At 41.7% G+C, this 15,972-nt stretch overlaps 1 protein-coding gene across 1 annotated transcript in view; it reads right to left on the bottom strand.

The window, feature by feature from the left end:
- Nucleotides 1–15,298, bottom strand: part of LHFPL3 (LHFPL tetraspan subfamily member 3) — a 385,731-nt gene extending 370,433 nt beyond the window's left edge. The window contains exon 1 of the mRNA XM_060108847.1: nt 14,860–15,298. Within this exon, the coding sequence (XP_059964830.1) occupies nt 14,860–15,298 (439 nt within the window). The remainder of the gene's footprint in view (nt 1–14,859) is intronic.
- Nucleotides 15,299–15,972: the final 674 nt, after the last annotated feature.

Below are 15,972 nucleotides of genomic sequence, written 5' to 3'. Positions count from 1 at the left end.
AAATATTAGAGACTGCCGAGTCTCACAATGTATGTGAAAGTTGGCTTTGTTTTAAAAAATGCAATATTTCAAATCAGAAAATCCAGTATTGTAATTCATCTCATCAATATATACTAGTCAGAAGTCATTCGATTACCTCAATAGCTACAGAAAATTCATTCAATAAATTTCAATATATATTCACAATCTAAAAACTTCTTATCAATGTAGGAATACAAGAGAACCTCCTTAACCTAATAAATAGTATTTGCAAAAAAATCTACAGCATATGTCATGCTAAATAGTGAAATATTAAAAACATTTCCTTTAAAAACAGAAAAAGACAAAAATTAAACAACATGTTACTCGGGAATATGTACGTTAGTGATACAACTATAAGGAATGTAGGGTAATAACACAAAACTCAGAGAAGCAGCTACCTCTGGGTGGTTATAATCAGGAAAGTGGATAGCAGATACACAAATGGTCATTATTGTTTTTAAACTCTACACACACAGGCACATACACACAATATAAAACATATTATTCATAACATGTTTGCAGATGAATTGAAACAATGATTCATTCTGCAAATGTTAAACAAATCCAGAATGATGGCTAGTCTAAATAACATTGTAATTACTATAGAAATTTAAATCACCTTATCTTCCATTGTACAAGTTCATGTTTGCCTTCATATACGTCATATTTCTACACTAAACTTAGGTCATAGTTTAACACATTTGGGAATAAATTCCAAATGAACTGCTCACATCCCAGTGAGACTTAGAGAGAAAAAATTATATATGAGACATTCTATTTCCTGAGTAAAATCCATCACAATTAAAACTTTAGTGTAAAGGGACCACCTCCTGCATCATGAGGTTGGTTTTTTAGAAACCTTTTGTAAAAAAATCAATTCTTTAACAGTACACAAAGGAAAGGAACAGCCTTCATCAAATGAACTCACTTGATTGCAGAATTCTTCCCCTTTGTTCTATGCACGTTAAATTCAGCCCCCAAATTCTAAGAGGCCCCACAGCAATGCTTAGTGTTCTCTATTGAACCACAATATCGAGACAGTTCCAGATTTTCTGCTTGGTCTGTTCAGGCACAGACACTTTAGAGGGCACTGGGGGCAGAGTGGAACATTGGCGCTAATGAGGGGGAAATCTGGGGAGGATTAAAAAGAATGCTTTCTGAGCATGAGATGGAAAAAAAAAGGCTTGATATTGAGCAGGGAAGTGCTTTTTGAAAGTTTTCCTCTAAAGAACTTTCTGTATTTCTGGTTCCCAAAGAGACAAAATAGAAACCAGACTGAGTTCAGGTTCCTTTTTTTTTTTTTTTAAAGAAAAAAGAAAAAAAGAAAAGAACGGAATTTGTGTGTTCTTTGAGTGGCTTCCAGTGGAGAAAGGTATGTGTGAATACAGCAGGCACTCATTCATTCTCTTTTTTGTTACTGTTGTGTTTAAGGAAGTGGAGACTGGAATATGTAGGTAGGCACTAGTAACGAAATTAAGTGCCCAGTTTTTCATTCTGATCATGTGAAGCATTACTTGCTTATGGCTGGGGTCCATGTTCTAAGTTATTGTAAACATTATTTTTAAATTCTGCAAAGTCCCTGAAGTTTCCCAAGAAATCGTATTTCCAATTCTACTTTTTTTTTTTTTTAATTTCAAAACATGCTCAGGCTGCTGCAGATGTAACCAAGCAGAACCCTATGGAAACTTCCCAGGACAGACCCCTCCCCCATATCCTCTGCTGTAGCTCCTCTCTGAAGTACCTAGATAATAATATCTGATGCACATGTCCTGAGTTGTTTTACAGAGGCTAAAACCACCGCCAAATGGAAGAAATTAACTACTTGATGATCATGAGCACTAGCCCCCAGCCCTACTGGCGCCTAAGGATTGATAAAGTTAACCTGTGACACTGCCCTGTCCTCACCATCAGCCAGTCAGAGAATTGTGCATGAGCTGATCACATGCACACCCCTCCCTCACCTTGCCTTTAAAAATACTTTGCTGAGGGCCTTCCTGGTGGCGCAGTGGTTGAGAGTCCGCCTGCCGCTGCAGGGGACACGGGTTCGTGCCCTGGTCCGGGAGGATCCCACATGCCACGGAGCGGCTGGGCCCGTGGGCCACGGCCGCTGAGCCTGCGCGTCCGGAGCCTGTGCTCCGCAACGGGAGAGGCCACGACAGTGAGAGGCCCGCGTACCGCAAAAAAAAAAAAAAAAAAAATACTTTGCTGAAACCCATCAGGGAGTTCAGGTGTTTTGAGGAGTAGCTGGCCTGAACTCCTTGCTTGGCGTCCTACAGTTAGCATTGCACTTTCCTTCACCACAACCTGGTGTCAGCAGATTGGCTTTATTTCGAGTGGGTGAGTGGACCCAAGTTTGGTTCAGTAACACAGAGATGCAACCTGCAACCATAATGCATCGTTCATGACCACCAAGATCAAACAGCTATTTAGAATCCTGCCGTTCTGTATGCCTCAACTTCTTTTGAATTCTACAGTAACCTAATATTAGCAGGTCTCCAGTGACCTGCTAATTCTCCAGGGATGTCCAAGTTATTCCAAAGTGTCCACCTCCAAGCTGAGAAACCATAGCCAAAATGTTCAGGTGTTTTGAGGAGTAGCTGTCCTGAAGACAGCTACTGTCTTCAGTAGCTGTCCTGAAGAGGGGAGAAAGGCCATCCCAATGAGTCCTCTAAAAAGAGTAGGTCAGTGGAAAGTCACAACAGCTTCTTAACAAGTCAGATAAGTTAGAGAGTAATTTCAAAGAATTTATATCAAGGCAAGGGACTGTAAAAAAGTCCAGGAGGAGTTGGCTTTTTCCTCATAGGTAAATGAGTGTTCCCATCTACTGCTTGCATTTTGGATGAATGCCTTTTCTTTTTCAGCCTTCATGTTTTATCCTCCACCCTCCATGCTCTAAAATGCTATCTTACACATAGTGTCAGGCGGAAAATGACTCTGGACCTGACCCTATAAAAAGGAAAGTTCTGAGAAGATGACAGGGCTGGAGCTCCCTCTAGAGCCCATCTTGCAGTGCATGGAGGGGTCTTCAGTAAACTGAACCAGAGCTGGACAGATCCTGGCCCATTTCCCCATCCCAGCTCATCTTGCTGGAGAGCCCTTTCCAGCAGACTGAGAGGTCTGCAAGAGCAGAGCTATTCACTATGCTCTGCAGGATGCAGTTGGGAGGCTGCCCAGCAGTGCTCACCAGCATCTCTTCACCAGCATCTCTAGAAGCAAATGGTCTGATGGAGAATGCTTATTTAATAAGTTCTCTTGTCAACCTCAGCTCTGGATATTCACCACAAAAGGGATCTTGATACTATGTAGAACAGAGAATGTTCATTTGTTCATTATTCAATCCAGCAGTTTGGGTCATAGTCATAGGTGTAGTCATAACAAATGGATACTCTCATTTTACAATAAGCTGATGACTTTAAACCTGAAAGGAGACTATTAATAAGAAACAATGTTGAGCTTTTTTAAAACTTTCTTTAGAAAAGCTAAAGAAATACAAGGAATTAACATGCTAATGAAAAACAGAGCAACACAATCTTCATTTGAGCATAAATCTGAGAATCTTAAATCACTATTTTCTTTAGGAAGAAAAATAAAGATTCACAGATATCATATTGAGAAACCTAATTTTCAATATATTACAGTTACATGTAAAATAACACAGAATAAAATGCTTCTTCTGATTTGTTCCTGTTACATGATGTTATTAGAGATAGAGAATATTCAATTTTTCTTTTGTGAAGAGGGTAATACCTGATAACATTTCTCTGTCAGTTGGGGGGAACTTAACAAGAATGCCTAAGTGCTTAGGTCTTGACATAATCAGAAGATTGTCTGGTCCACATTGCCTTCAAAACATGGCTTCTTTGGGCTTCCCTGGTGGCGCAGTGGTTGAGAGTCCACCTGCCGCTGCAGGGGACACAGGTTCGTGCCCTGGTCCAGGAGGATCCCACATGCCACGGAGCGGCTGGGCCCGTGGGCCACGGCCGCTGAGCCTGCGCGTCCGGAGCCTGTGCTCCGCAACGGGAGAGGCCACAACAGTGAGAGGCCCGCGTACCGCAAAAAAAACCCAAAAAAACATGGCTTCCTTTTTCAGGTTAGTTCAGTTGAACTTATTAAATAGTTCAACATTATCTCCAAAATATATTCTTGTTACTTTTGAGTCACTGCTGTAGACAAATAAAATGGAAGAGCTAGACCCTGTCAACACAAAATTAAACTCTTAACTGAATATGGTGTTTTCTTAGTAATGTACAAAATTTATTCTAGGAATCACAATGGCATTTATATAACACTGCAGTTTCTAAAAGGCTTTCACAGCCATTATCTTTCTTGATCCTCAGAATGAGGTAGGTCTGGCATATACAAGTTGTGAAATGCAATTATCCTTCTTTAAGTTGTGTATTGTGAGTCCAATTTTTCTGTCTACTAAGTTTTCTGAACACTAACCACTTCTCCAGCCCTGCTTTCTTTAGTAGTAGTAATGACAACAACAATGCCAATCATAGCTAATGTTTATTGAGTGCTTATTGTGTACCAGGTCCAGTTCTAATTGTCTTACATGCATTAATTCAATAATCCTAAGAACATAGGTGTTTTACTTTATTTATTTTTAATTAATTTATTTATTTTTGGCTGCGTTGGGCCTTCGTTGTTGCACGCTGGCCTTCTCTAGTCACGGCGAGCAGGGGATACTCTTCGTTGCAGTGAGTGGGCTTCTCATTGCAGTGGCTTCTCTTGTTGCGGAGCACAGGCTCTAGGCATGCGGGCTTCAGTAGTTGTGGCACGTGGGCTCAGTATTTGTGGCTCTTGGGCTCTAGAGTGCAGGCTCAGTAGTAGTGGGACACGGGCTTAGTTGCTCCGTGGCATGTGGGATCTTCCCAGACCGGGGATCGAACCTGTGTCCCCTGCATCGGCAGGCGGATTCTAAACCACAGTGTGCCACCAGGGAAGTCCCAGGTGTTTTTATTTAAAGTCTCATTATACTGAGGAAATCTAACTCTAGATATTGTTCCCTACTTGCTTCCTCCTTTAATTTCACCCTGTCTTTGATGGTTTTCCTAATATTCACTTTATTGATAAAGGCATAGCAACACTTGGTTAGCAGATGATATGTTTTTAATGTCCAAAACCTACAGCCTCTTTTTATGTATCCAAAATACAATTATGTTAACTTTAGAAAAATGACATCAAGAAAATGGAAAGTCAAGAGTAGTTAGACGACTTGGCCAAAATCATTCAGCCAATAAGCAGCCAAGTCAAGATGCAAATCTACACCCAGTTCCCTAATGCCTCCAAAAGCTGCCCAAGTCTATTTTTACCCTTTCTGGAACTGTGTCTGTGACCTGGTGATCCTGTGTACTATCACCATCTTCACCATTACCATCAATAAGCAAACCTATTAAGATTGTTTCTACATTTGACGCAGGGCAGAAATGGATGACACAGAGCCAGTAATGTGGACATTCCCACAGGAATTCACACTCAAAGAATAACAGCAAGGAGATCTGAGATATAACCAAGGGGACAATGTGGGTAAAGAACCACTCAGGCTCTAGATTATGAAAATGAGAAGGATAGGATGAGGAGTACCTCATCACACCTAAGTATGCTTGAAGAGGGAAGCCTGATAAACATGTAGATATTTTCCCTGTAAATACCAGAACCTTCCTTTCATGTTGATACAAAATATTGCAAATGCACATTTAAGTTAGGAGGAAAAAGAAAGTGACAGAAAGGCAATGCACTGGGAATCAGATGTGTTAGTTTCAACTCTATCAAGGTGTAATTTTGGCAAGACAATTTCTCTGAGCCTCAGACGCAAAATATTCTGTCAGACAGGGGGAGAGTCTGATTTTTGTTCAAATCATTTACTGGCTCTGTGACCCTGAACAATTTTTTAAGCCTCAATTTCTTCATATGCAAATGTATATAATAATTTCAACCTTGTAGGTTTGTTGTGAAGGTTAAATATACAAACTAAATATACTAAGGTTTTTGCAAATGGTAGCTGCTTAATAGTATTTACCATTATTATTTCTTTATCAAGGAAATGAGGAGACTGCTAAATAATTTTTAATATCTCTCCAACTTCTAAAAGCCTGTGAGTCTATATTCACTTGGCACTGGGTTAATCATACTTATTTAAATGTTTAGCTAGACAGATTGTTGCTTTATGACCATGTCATTTTTTTCACATAAATGGTCAATCAAATCACATCTAGAAAAAATAATTCTTATTTTCATTCAACCCACAATTTAATTGGGGTACATTAGCATTAAGTCATTAATGGAAGTGAGATAAGAAAAATGTCTCAAATTGTTTAGATTAGGTATAGGAAAAAACCTAATCTGCCCTTTAATGCAAAATTACCTATGAATTGGTGCAAACTTTCACAGTTTTCCAAACAAGAGGTAATTATTTTTCTAAATTCATACTACATCATCTTTTCTCTGGAATAGCATCTTTCACACATTTTGAATACAGCCCATAGTAAGCAATACATTGCAATCTAGTCCACATACACATATGTAAATATTTTAGGAAATAAAGTTTTCACAAAACCCTTATTATCTGCATTGCATTCACATTTTCTATTCTTTTTTAATCCAAGCTTTAACGCTGATCATTATCTACTAAACTGATATCATGACCTATCAAAGGGTCACCAACCATGGTTTGTAAAACGTTACAGTACAGCAATTCTTTCTCTATGAAGGTTTTTCAAAAATGCCAACTAGTCAGTACTACATCTTGTCCAGTCAACTGGTTAAAACATGGACACTCAGTTAAATAATATGTAGCATTACACAGATCACAATATTGCTGGTTATTAATCATCTGAAATTTAGATAAATTCAATTAATCTAGCTTATAACTGTATATGTTCTTAAAATGCTCTGCAAATATATTTACCCTAAATGCTCACTGTAAGTTCCGTTTCCCACTAAAGGCATTATAGAAATCAATTTAGCTTCGCAATCTGGAACTAGAATTTCAAAGAGAAACTGGAGGAATGCTATTTATCAAATTTTACAATGACCTTTCTTTTCTTAGGGTGACTTATTTAATCCTCTATGTTTGCATCTGCCATACAAGAACCTCTATCATGTCTCTCTTTGTATAGCTTGATTTTAGAATCTACTACAACTTCCTACAGGGGGCGTGGGGTGGAGCCATAATTCTTCTTTCTTGATAATTGGGATTTGCACACAGCTTTGCACTGTAATGCATATTCCAGCTCTCTGCTTATCCTGTGTCAATACTTTTTTTTTTTTTTTTTTTGCTGTACGCGGGCCTCTCACTGTTGTGGCCTCTCCCGTTGCGGAGCACAGGCTCCGGACGCGCAGGCTCAGCGGCCATGGCTCGCGGGCCCAGCCGCTCCGCGACATGTGGGATCTTCCCGGACCGGGGCACGAACCCGTGTTCCCTGCATCGGCAGGCGGACTCTCAACCACTGTGCCACCAGGGAAGCCCTGTGTCAATACATTTTTAAGCCATTGATGATATCAAATTCAACGGGCTTTTGATGTTATCAACTTTCACAGGCTTTTCAACCTTGAAGTTCTTCATGTCTTCTCTATTCATACTTCATTTATTTTTGCTGTCACTCTTCTATGTCCCTGTCATTCTTCACATCTGGATCTATTTGCCTGTGTTTCAAATACTGAGCCTCCTGTCAATGATGATACACATTTCCCACTCTGATTTTTACAACCTCACTCTTGATCTTCATTGAAACCAAAAAAAGGCCATACAAAGCACCCCACTGCAGGAGTTTCCAGACACTTTAGTAAACAGGCCTATGATGCATTCTGTACTAAAGCCAAAGTTGAGTTCCCTTCAAGGTCCTGTTTGCCATCATTTTCTAGTGTGAAACTTTTCTGATTAGTTAAGCTCTGCATGTCTGCCTTTGAGCTAAGGCCTCTTTTCTGATCTACAACTATTTATTATTCATTTCACTACCTTTCCCTACTCTTCCACTAGCCCTTTCATTGATAAGTCATAATCTCAAAATTTCATGCAATTAGACTAACTTCATACAGCCTATCATTTAGGATCTTTTCTCCTATTAAGGACACACAGACAGTCCCTACACTACTGCAGACCTGGTTTCATTAGGAATGATATCAGAATCCAGGCACGAGAGACCCATTCTGGCAATTCCACACCAGCAACTCCATTTCAAAAACGTTTGCTTTCTTTTTTCGTTCTGCTCAATAGTAATTAGATATGGTTCATATCTATACGGATCAAAAAATTATTTATCTCCCTCTTGCAAGCTACTCATTCTTCTGTTTTATTTTAGCAGAAGCAATGAGAAATGTGCTCAAGATTACAGTTAGGACAATTTAACTATGGATGGTGCTGTGACCTTGTGCAGTACAAGCATCACAGAATCGTAATCATAATTTGAGAGCTGCATGATATTAGTTATGTAAACATTTAGGATGCTGGGGGAGGTTGGTGTTGTTTCTTTCTTTCCTCAAAATGCCCTAATGACTTTTCATAACAGCTTTATGTTTAAATCATCAAATAACTTACCTACTATTTGCTATGTGAACCAGCCTCTTAGCCTCTTAGCTTTCTGTCATTATTAATATCTTCTTGTTATTATTAAGAATAAAGGTCAGCTCCTTTGTCTTTCCTCATGTCAAATAAAAACTCCAGTTGACTTATTATAAGGAAAAATCACATTAATTAAACCTGGTGCTGACCCCTAAAGTTCAAATATATTATGGAAATTGCACTTTAAAACTCTCCCAGTTATGCTATGAAGCCCCCAAATTAGAATTCTCCTGGAGTGTTCTCTGCTTCATGCCAGTGCGATCTGAAGTTCTCTCTACTCCTCTCCCCATAGTTTATCTCCTCACACCACACGCAGAAGGGCACTGAGCCACATGCTGCAACTAGAGCTGTATGCTCTGCTGGGTTTGGGGTTTTTTGGTTTTTTGGGGTTTTTTCATTTAAAATTTTACTCACTTTTAAGATTTCTAAGGTATGTACATAAAATGTAACATACTGGCCTGGCCACCTGGATTCTCTTTACTGCATGATGTCATCACACTAAACAGAAGCACCAATCACGAAATAATCATTTTCATGTTAAGCACCTGACACCATATTCTGGTTATATATGTATGTGTGTGTGTGTGTATATATATATATATATATATATATATATATATATAATTTATAAATGCATATAAGCACCTTTTTAACATTTTTACAATGGAAAAAAGCTGTTAAATGTGGAGCCTCACACCAAGAAAAGAAACCACCTAATAATATACCTATGGGTTATATGGGGGTCTGTTATTTTTCACAAATGTTCACTTAAAATCTCACTGTTATAAAAATCATTTGATATTCACATTAATATGTTTTCCAACATCTCTTCATTGTCACAGTCCTTGACATACTACATAAAAGCAAAAAAAAAAAACAGTTTCTAAATTCTCATTTCAAATCATTTTCTTATAAGTTTGGCTTGGTAAATCGAAAATTCTTACAGGTGAAATGCGTTGTAAGAAAATGAAAACTGCCTTCCCTGGGGGTACACATTCTTCTCTGCAATCTGGGGGAGTATTTGAAATGCTCTGGCAGAGGAAAAACCCCTCTTCAGGGCCATAACTCTGAACTTAGGATGGATTAGCAGCTCCAGGAGGCAAGACCTCACTTTCTCACATGCTCAGCACCACCCAAATAAAGAACTGGTGATGATGGTCCTGAACTTGAGTAAATCCCGACCTTGTCCTCTCTTCAAAGTTCCCCATCAGAGCTCTGCACATGCTGGGCCACCCATCTGAGCCAGGCTGCACGTCCAAGAAGAGCACATCTGCTCTGACGCCCAGAAAGAAGAAAGGAAAGCCTGGAAGACATATCCTCTTCTCCTGTCCAGATTGCTCCTATAGGCGTGCAAGGAAACCCAAGCTGGAACAGGAGTCCCCTCTCTTATGAAAGAAAGCCTGACCTTTTGATCCTTACATAAAACCTCCATTTTGAATAACATGATTTTTTTTTTTCATGAGAAACTAAAAGGTAAGGGAAATGTTGCTGAATCCTAAGATATAATTAATTATATCCTAGCATTGTAATAAAGATCATTACCTATGCATCAGAAAAACCCTCCATTTGGGAATAAGCTCATCATGAATTAGGCTGTCAAGTCACAACCACTGGCATCAAAGAATTTTGGAAGAATTCCTTTAGTGCAATTACTGCTGATGCTACAAACCAATGAGAAAGATGAGCATCATGGCTTTTAAAGTATATGGTATGGGCCTCCCTGGTGGCGCAAGTGGTTGAGAGTCCGCCTGCCGATGCAGGGGATACGGGTTCGTGCCCCGGTCTGGGAGGATCCCATATGCCGCGGAGCGGCTGGGCCCGTGAGCCATGGCCGCTGAGCCTGCGCGTCCGGAGCCTGTGCTCCGCAACGGGGGAGGCCACAATAGTGAGAGGCCTGCATACCGCAAAAAAAAAAAAAAAAAAAAAATTAAAGTATATGGTATTCACTTCTCAACATGGCATGTGGGACATTTTAAATCACTTCCTTCTCTTTTCATTCTTCATGCCATTAATCATTCGTTTTTTTATTCATTAACTGAATAAAAATGAATACCTATTATGTGCCAGACATATACGTACTACTGTGTGCCAAGATACAGTAGTAATAATAACATAAGAACAGTAACCCTACCTAACACAACTATACTGCTTGCCTACTATGTGCCAGACACTGTTCTCCTGTATACCTTGGCTTATTTAATCCTTGCACCAATCTCCTGAGGTAAGCACAATTATATGCTCACTCTGCAGATGAGCAACTGAAGTACAGAGAAATTAATTCCCTAGGTCATACAGTCAATGAGTACCAGAGCCAGGGTTCAAACCCACATCTTTTTACTCCAATGTCCATGATCTTGAGCTCTATGCTATATGAAAAACAGACATGGATTTAAAGAACTTTCAGTATACTGGAAAAGACAGACATTAAACAAATAAACAAACAAACACATTTGTAATCTCAAATGCTGTTAAAGATATATAAGAAAAGAGCAAGGTGCCCTGAGAGAATGGTATAACATTGCCAAGGCTCCTTCTGCAGGTTAAGAAATGCAGCAATTACCTCAGGTGATTCTCATCTCAACTAAATGACAAAGGTATAAAATTTAAGAAAGCAAGCTGATTAAAAAGAGCTGGGAAAAACTAAGGCTGGGAGGCTGGGGAAGGTAACTAAGCAATTCAGCCGTTAACCCTTGCCACAGAGCCTCGCCATCTTGGTGGCCCTTCCTGTTGGTACACTCAGAATGACCAGAGATAGGGATCTGGTGAATGCAACCCCTCCTCCTATCTTATCCCTACCAAATATGGAAATCTAACTGGATCCGGTGCCCCTTATTCACAGATGAAACCAAGTACCTCCTCATCTGCAGTTTTCCACCAAAGAGTCTGTGGTGGATGTCTAAAACCCTTAAATTCTGCCTTAATGCTTTAGCTTATTAAAAAAATAAAAGATTTCATTGGCCTATAATGGGTAAAACTTGCGTTTCTGAAACCAATTTAAGACATGGTTGGTAGTCAATAAAACAAACAAAACCCCACCTTTATGAAACTTGGCTATTCGTAGACTTGGAAACAGACTGAAATACTGATTTGAAAACAAATACATGAAAGCAGAGAGTCAAGCTCCCAGAAAGACAAAATCCCTTTGCCATCCTGATTTAAAAAAAAAAAAGATCTGTACTTTATTGCCCCTGCTTGACAAGTACAGATCTACCTCTTTCTTATTAGTAGAGAAATCATACAGAAAGAAGAAACATCTCTCTTTTCTTCTCAAGAAGTTGTCTCTCTGTGAATTGGGGAAATTTTGCATCTCTAATTGTTATTATTTATTTTACAGGTTATTTTTCTGTCTTCAGTCTTTATGTTTGGCATGGTCCCTAAGTACAGGATTATATCTGGAAGAAGTGTGACATATTAGCTCCTAATTCTGTAGTTTCACTCCACTGAGGTTAATGATGATTCAGAGGGGAGAGCACGAAGGAGAGGGCAGGTGTTCATAATAGCACCATTAATTATGTGTGCTTTGCACATCTAGGTAGAAAGCAACGTCATTTTCAGGTCCAATAAATAAAGTACTTTTCCTAGTTCATTGTTCAGAATCATAAAAAGAATAAGTCTTGATGTTGTATTGCCACAAGAAAGTCTCCTGCTTCATCATCTTAGTGTATCATTTCATATGGGATATTCCACCTGGCTCTGATATACGAGGTTAATGCTTAGATAACTAAATACACAACTTAATCATTTGACTTCCAATGAAGGTTAAACAGTCTCAAGCAAACGGCACATTAAGTCTCATCTTAATAGTTAGAAAATTACACTTGAGAGGCCTAGGTACACTTAAATTATGAGAAGCCTTCTTAACATTAAAAAGAAAGAGCCTAAAGGTTAGAAACTAAACTTTGACAGTAAGTTACAATACATTATGTTAAATTTACTGTTAGTGTCATGAGACTTTAAAAACCTGAAAAACACCTTAAACGAGACTTTCTTCAGATATACCTTCTTTATCCCATCCTTTAAAAACATCTGTGAATAAAACTAACTCTTAATATAATTGACTTTGATTCATAATCAATTCTTTTTTAATTAATATACTTCAGTAATAAATACGATTACATTCTTCTGTGGTTTACCTAGAAATAAAAGACCAAATAAATTGAAAATAAAGATTTTTAAAGTATGCCAGAGACTTAGGGATCTGGACTTCTCCGAAAATGAAGTAAATGTCCTTATATCTTCATCAGTACAAAGGCTATCATTAAATTTTACATTGATATATGGGAAACAGGACAGTATATTGATGTCAAATTTCTGAAAACATGACATCATATTTCACTACTGCAGAATAAATGATTTTTGTCTGCTCTATTCCAGGAAGAGGAAAGAAAAAAACATTGTAGTAGTGGCAGTTTGTATTAACTTCAAAATGGTAATTCTTTACCAAAGATAGTTTTCTTTCCTTTTTAAAACAACTTTGGTTTAGAGCACAAAATCTCATAAAAATAAAATACCTTGTAACATGTTGAGAAATCACCTGCAAATTACTTTCAGACCTTTGAAAAAGAATCTAATTTGAATCACCAGTCTAAATAGGTCATTTAACTTAGAAAAATTAAAATTAGCTGTGCAGGGTCAATTCTTTTTTTCTAAAGCATCTGCATCCTCAAAGTCCTGCTATCTTCAAAGTCAAACCAGAGCTAAGTGCCAAGAACAACAATAATATATGAATTTATTCCAAATCTCAAAGTTAGTCTGCTCTTGAAATGGCCATAAAAGACAACATGATATATAAAAATGGGGGGGAGGGGTGCTTCAAGAAGCTGGGGGTGGAAGGCCAGAAGGAAAAGCAGAAAACTCATATTTCAGAAGAATAATGGTGTATTTTCTGGGGAGGTGTTCTCTACTGGTGTACATTTCTTACCTTTCATGTGCACATGTTCACCATATATGGCAAATCAAAACCAGCTGAGGCATACTTAATACAAAGCAAATACTTCCAAACAAGTTCATTCTCCCACAGGCTTCTCCTATAGTAAACTAGCAGTATAAGATCATGAACTTAATGCTCTTGTCGGCACCCTTCAGGACTTAATCGTCCTGTAACATTCTGGTAAACTCAGGGATCAAAGCCCTACTCCCCAGAAAACCTTCCCAGGCATAGGAGAAACGACAAAATCTTGAAGGTAACACCTTTAAGAACGAGAACAATAAAATAAAACAAAATACAAATGAGAATGTGGCTGCCTGAGACATCCTATATCCCTTCACAACCAGACCATCCATAAAATCAAAACAAAAACAGGAGGGTGTCAAGTGTTGGAGGATGGAGTCTGCCTCTAGAAGGCAGGGCACCCAAGGTGGCTAGCAGAAAGGGAATCGGGATCACGGGAGGTAGGGAAAGGAGTCAGTTTGGTTTCAGGATTCTCCAAAGCCACCAGGAAACGCACCCCCATCCTTTCTGGGTTAAAAGTAACTTTGATGCTCAGAAAAAGTACTCTCATATTCTCCAGCTAGCAACCATCTATCATCCACAGGCAAAGAGTTTTCAGAGACACCAACGAAACAAGCTTTCCTCTCTGCCCATCTTTCTAAAGCCACTTCCCCAAAACTGAGATCTTGAGAAATCTTGATTCCCTCAAGATTTCTCTGTTTAAAGATGAAATGGAAGGACCTTTGCTCTGACAAGGAAGCAAACTGAAGACGTGACATTGGGGAATTGCTAAGGAACATTCTTAGCTACATTTTTTCTTAAAAGGGTAAAACCCAAAACGGAATTCGGATCTCTTCACCTCCAGATGGACGACAAAAATTTTATAACTTCCCGGGACAAGCAACTTCACTCCAGCTCTCAACAACCCTCAAGAAGCGGTGACTGAAACCGTCCCAGAGAGCCACAGAGCAGGCTGACCCTCCCTGCACTACAAACACTCCAAATCCGCTTTTCGCCTCGCTGCCAGCTCCTGCTTAGTCCCTCAGCTCGCGCCCTGAGCCCCCGCTTCTTCTCCCCATCTCTAGTTCGCAGGGGACTCGGCCCAGCAACCGCCCTGCCTCCATCGCGTCTCTCTGGGTGGCGTGCCCCACACTTTGGAGGTTCTCGAAAGCCCCGGGACGAGGCGCCGGTGTCGAGGCTGGGGAACCCCGGGGATTCCGGCCTCCAAGGGCTCCCGCCTGAGCGGGTTCAAGCGCACGGCCCCCCCTGTCCCTCCCACTCCCGCCCCTCCCCGGCTCGAGCGCCCCGGGTCCCCCCGCCTCCGCGGAGGTGAGCGCGCACTCACCGGAGGTGAGCTGCATCCAGGCACAGATCTTGTACACCGTAGCCGTGTTGCAGAAGAAGAAGAGGGTAAAGCAAATGATGCAGGCGATGATGAGCATCATGGAGAGGCCGATAAAGAAGGAGGCGGCTTTGAAGGCTCCCGAGGGCAGCGTGGAGAAGTCCGTGAAGCTGCCCCTGCAGGTCAGCTCCCGAGAGAAGCCGTTGCCGATGCAGTAGTGGAAGAGCCCGAAATAGCCGGCTTGCGGGGTGTCCACGCCGTCGCCGATCCAGTAGGGCTGGATAAAGCACACCACGTTGACGATGGCAAAGCAGATGGTGAAGATGGCCCACAGCACGCCGATGGCCCGCGAGTTCCGCACATAGTTGGTGTGGTACAGCTTGGCAGCCTCCTGAGCCGGGAGCATCGCGGCGGCGGCGGCAGCGGCGGCGGCTCCGGGCATTCTCCCCCTCCTCCTCCTCCTCCTCCTCCTCGTCCTCCGCCTCCCCCCGCCTCTCCGCGCTCAGGAGACACACTCACCGAGCCGCGCGCGCTGCAACTCCCCTGCCTCCGCCTCAGCCCAGCAGCGCCAGTTTCAGAGTCTGCATCCTCGCTCCCGGAAGGAGGGCGGGGGAGCGCCGAGCACCCCTCCGGCTCGCCTGGCACAGCCTCCCGGTCCCCCTCCCTCCCTCCCTCCTGGCCCGGGCTGCAGCCCTCCTCACCGCCCTCCGCCTCTCTTCCCGCCGCCGCCGCCGCAGCTGCTGCAGCTGAAGGCGGCAAATCCCGCGCTGGGCGTCTTGGCGCGCGAGCTCGGGCGCCCCCCCCCCGGTTCCCGCCTTCCGCCTCCCTTCACGCGCGAGCCCAGCGGCGCGGAGCACCTCAGCGACCCTGGGACGACCCTCAAGTGGCGGGCGTGGGCCGGGGATGCAAGCCTAGAGTTGGGGAGGGGGACCTCAGGAGGGGGCGGGAGCACCCACAGGGATCCTAGAGGCGATCCCAGGATCCCGGTTGGTGTTAGTGGCCGGGCGCCGGAGGCTCGTTCTGAGAGCGTTTCAAGCACCGCACGGCAACGTGCTTCGACCTCTGCCTCTCTGCAGACGCGCGAGGGGCAGCGCGGCAGGTGAAGGCGAGAGACGC

Source organism: Mesoplodon densirostris, chromosome 9 (genome assembly GCF_025265405.1).
Source record: "Mesoplodon densirostris isolate mMesDen1 chromosome 9, mMesDen1 primary haplotype, whole genome shotgun sequence".
Taxonomy (NCBI): domain Eukaryota; kingdom Metazoa; phylum Chordata; class Mammalia; order Artiodactyla; family Ziphiidae; genus Mesoplodon; species Mesoplodon densirostris.
Note: the sequence above shows the minus strand (reverse complement) of the source record. Positions and strands in the feature narration are given on the sequence as shown.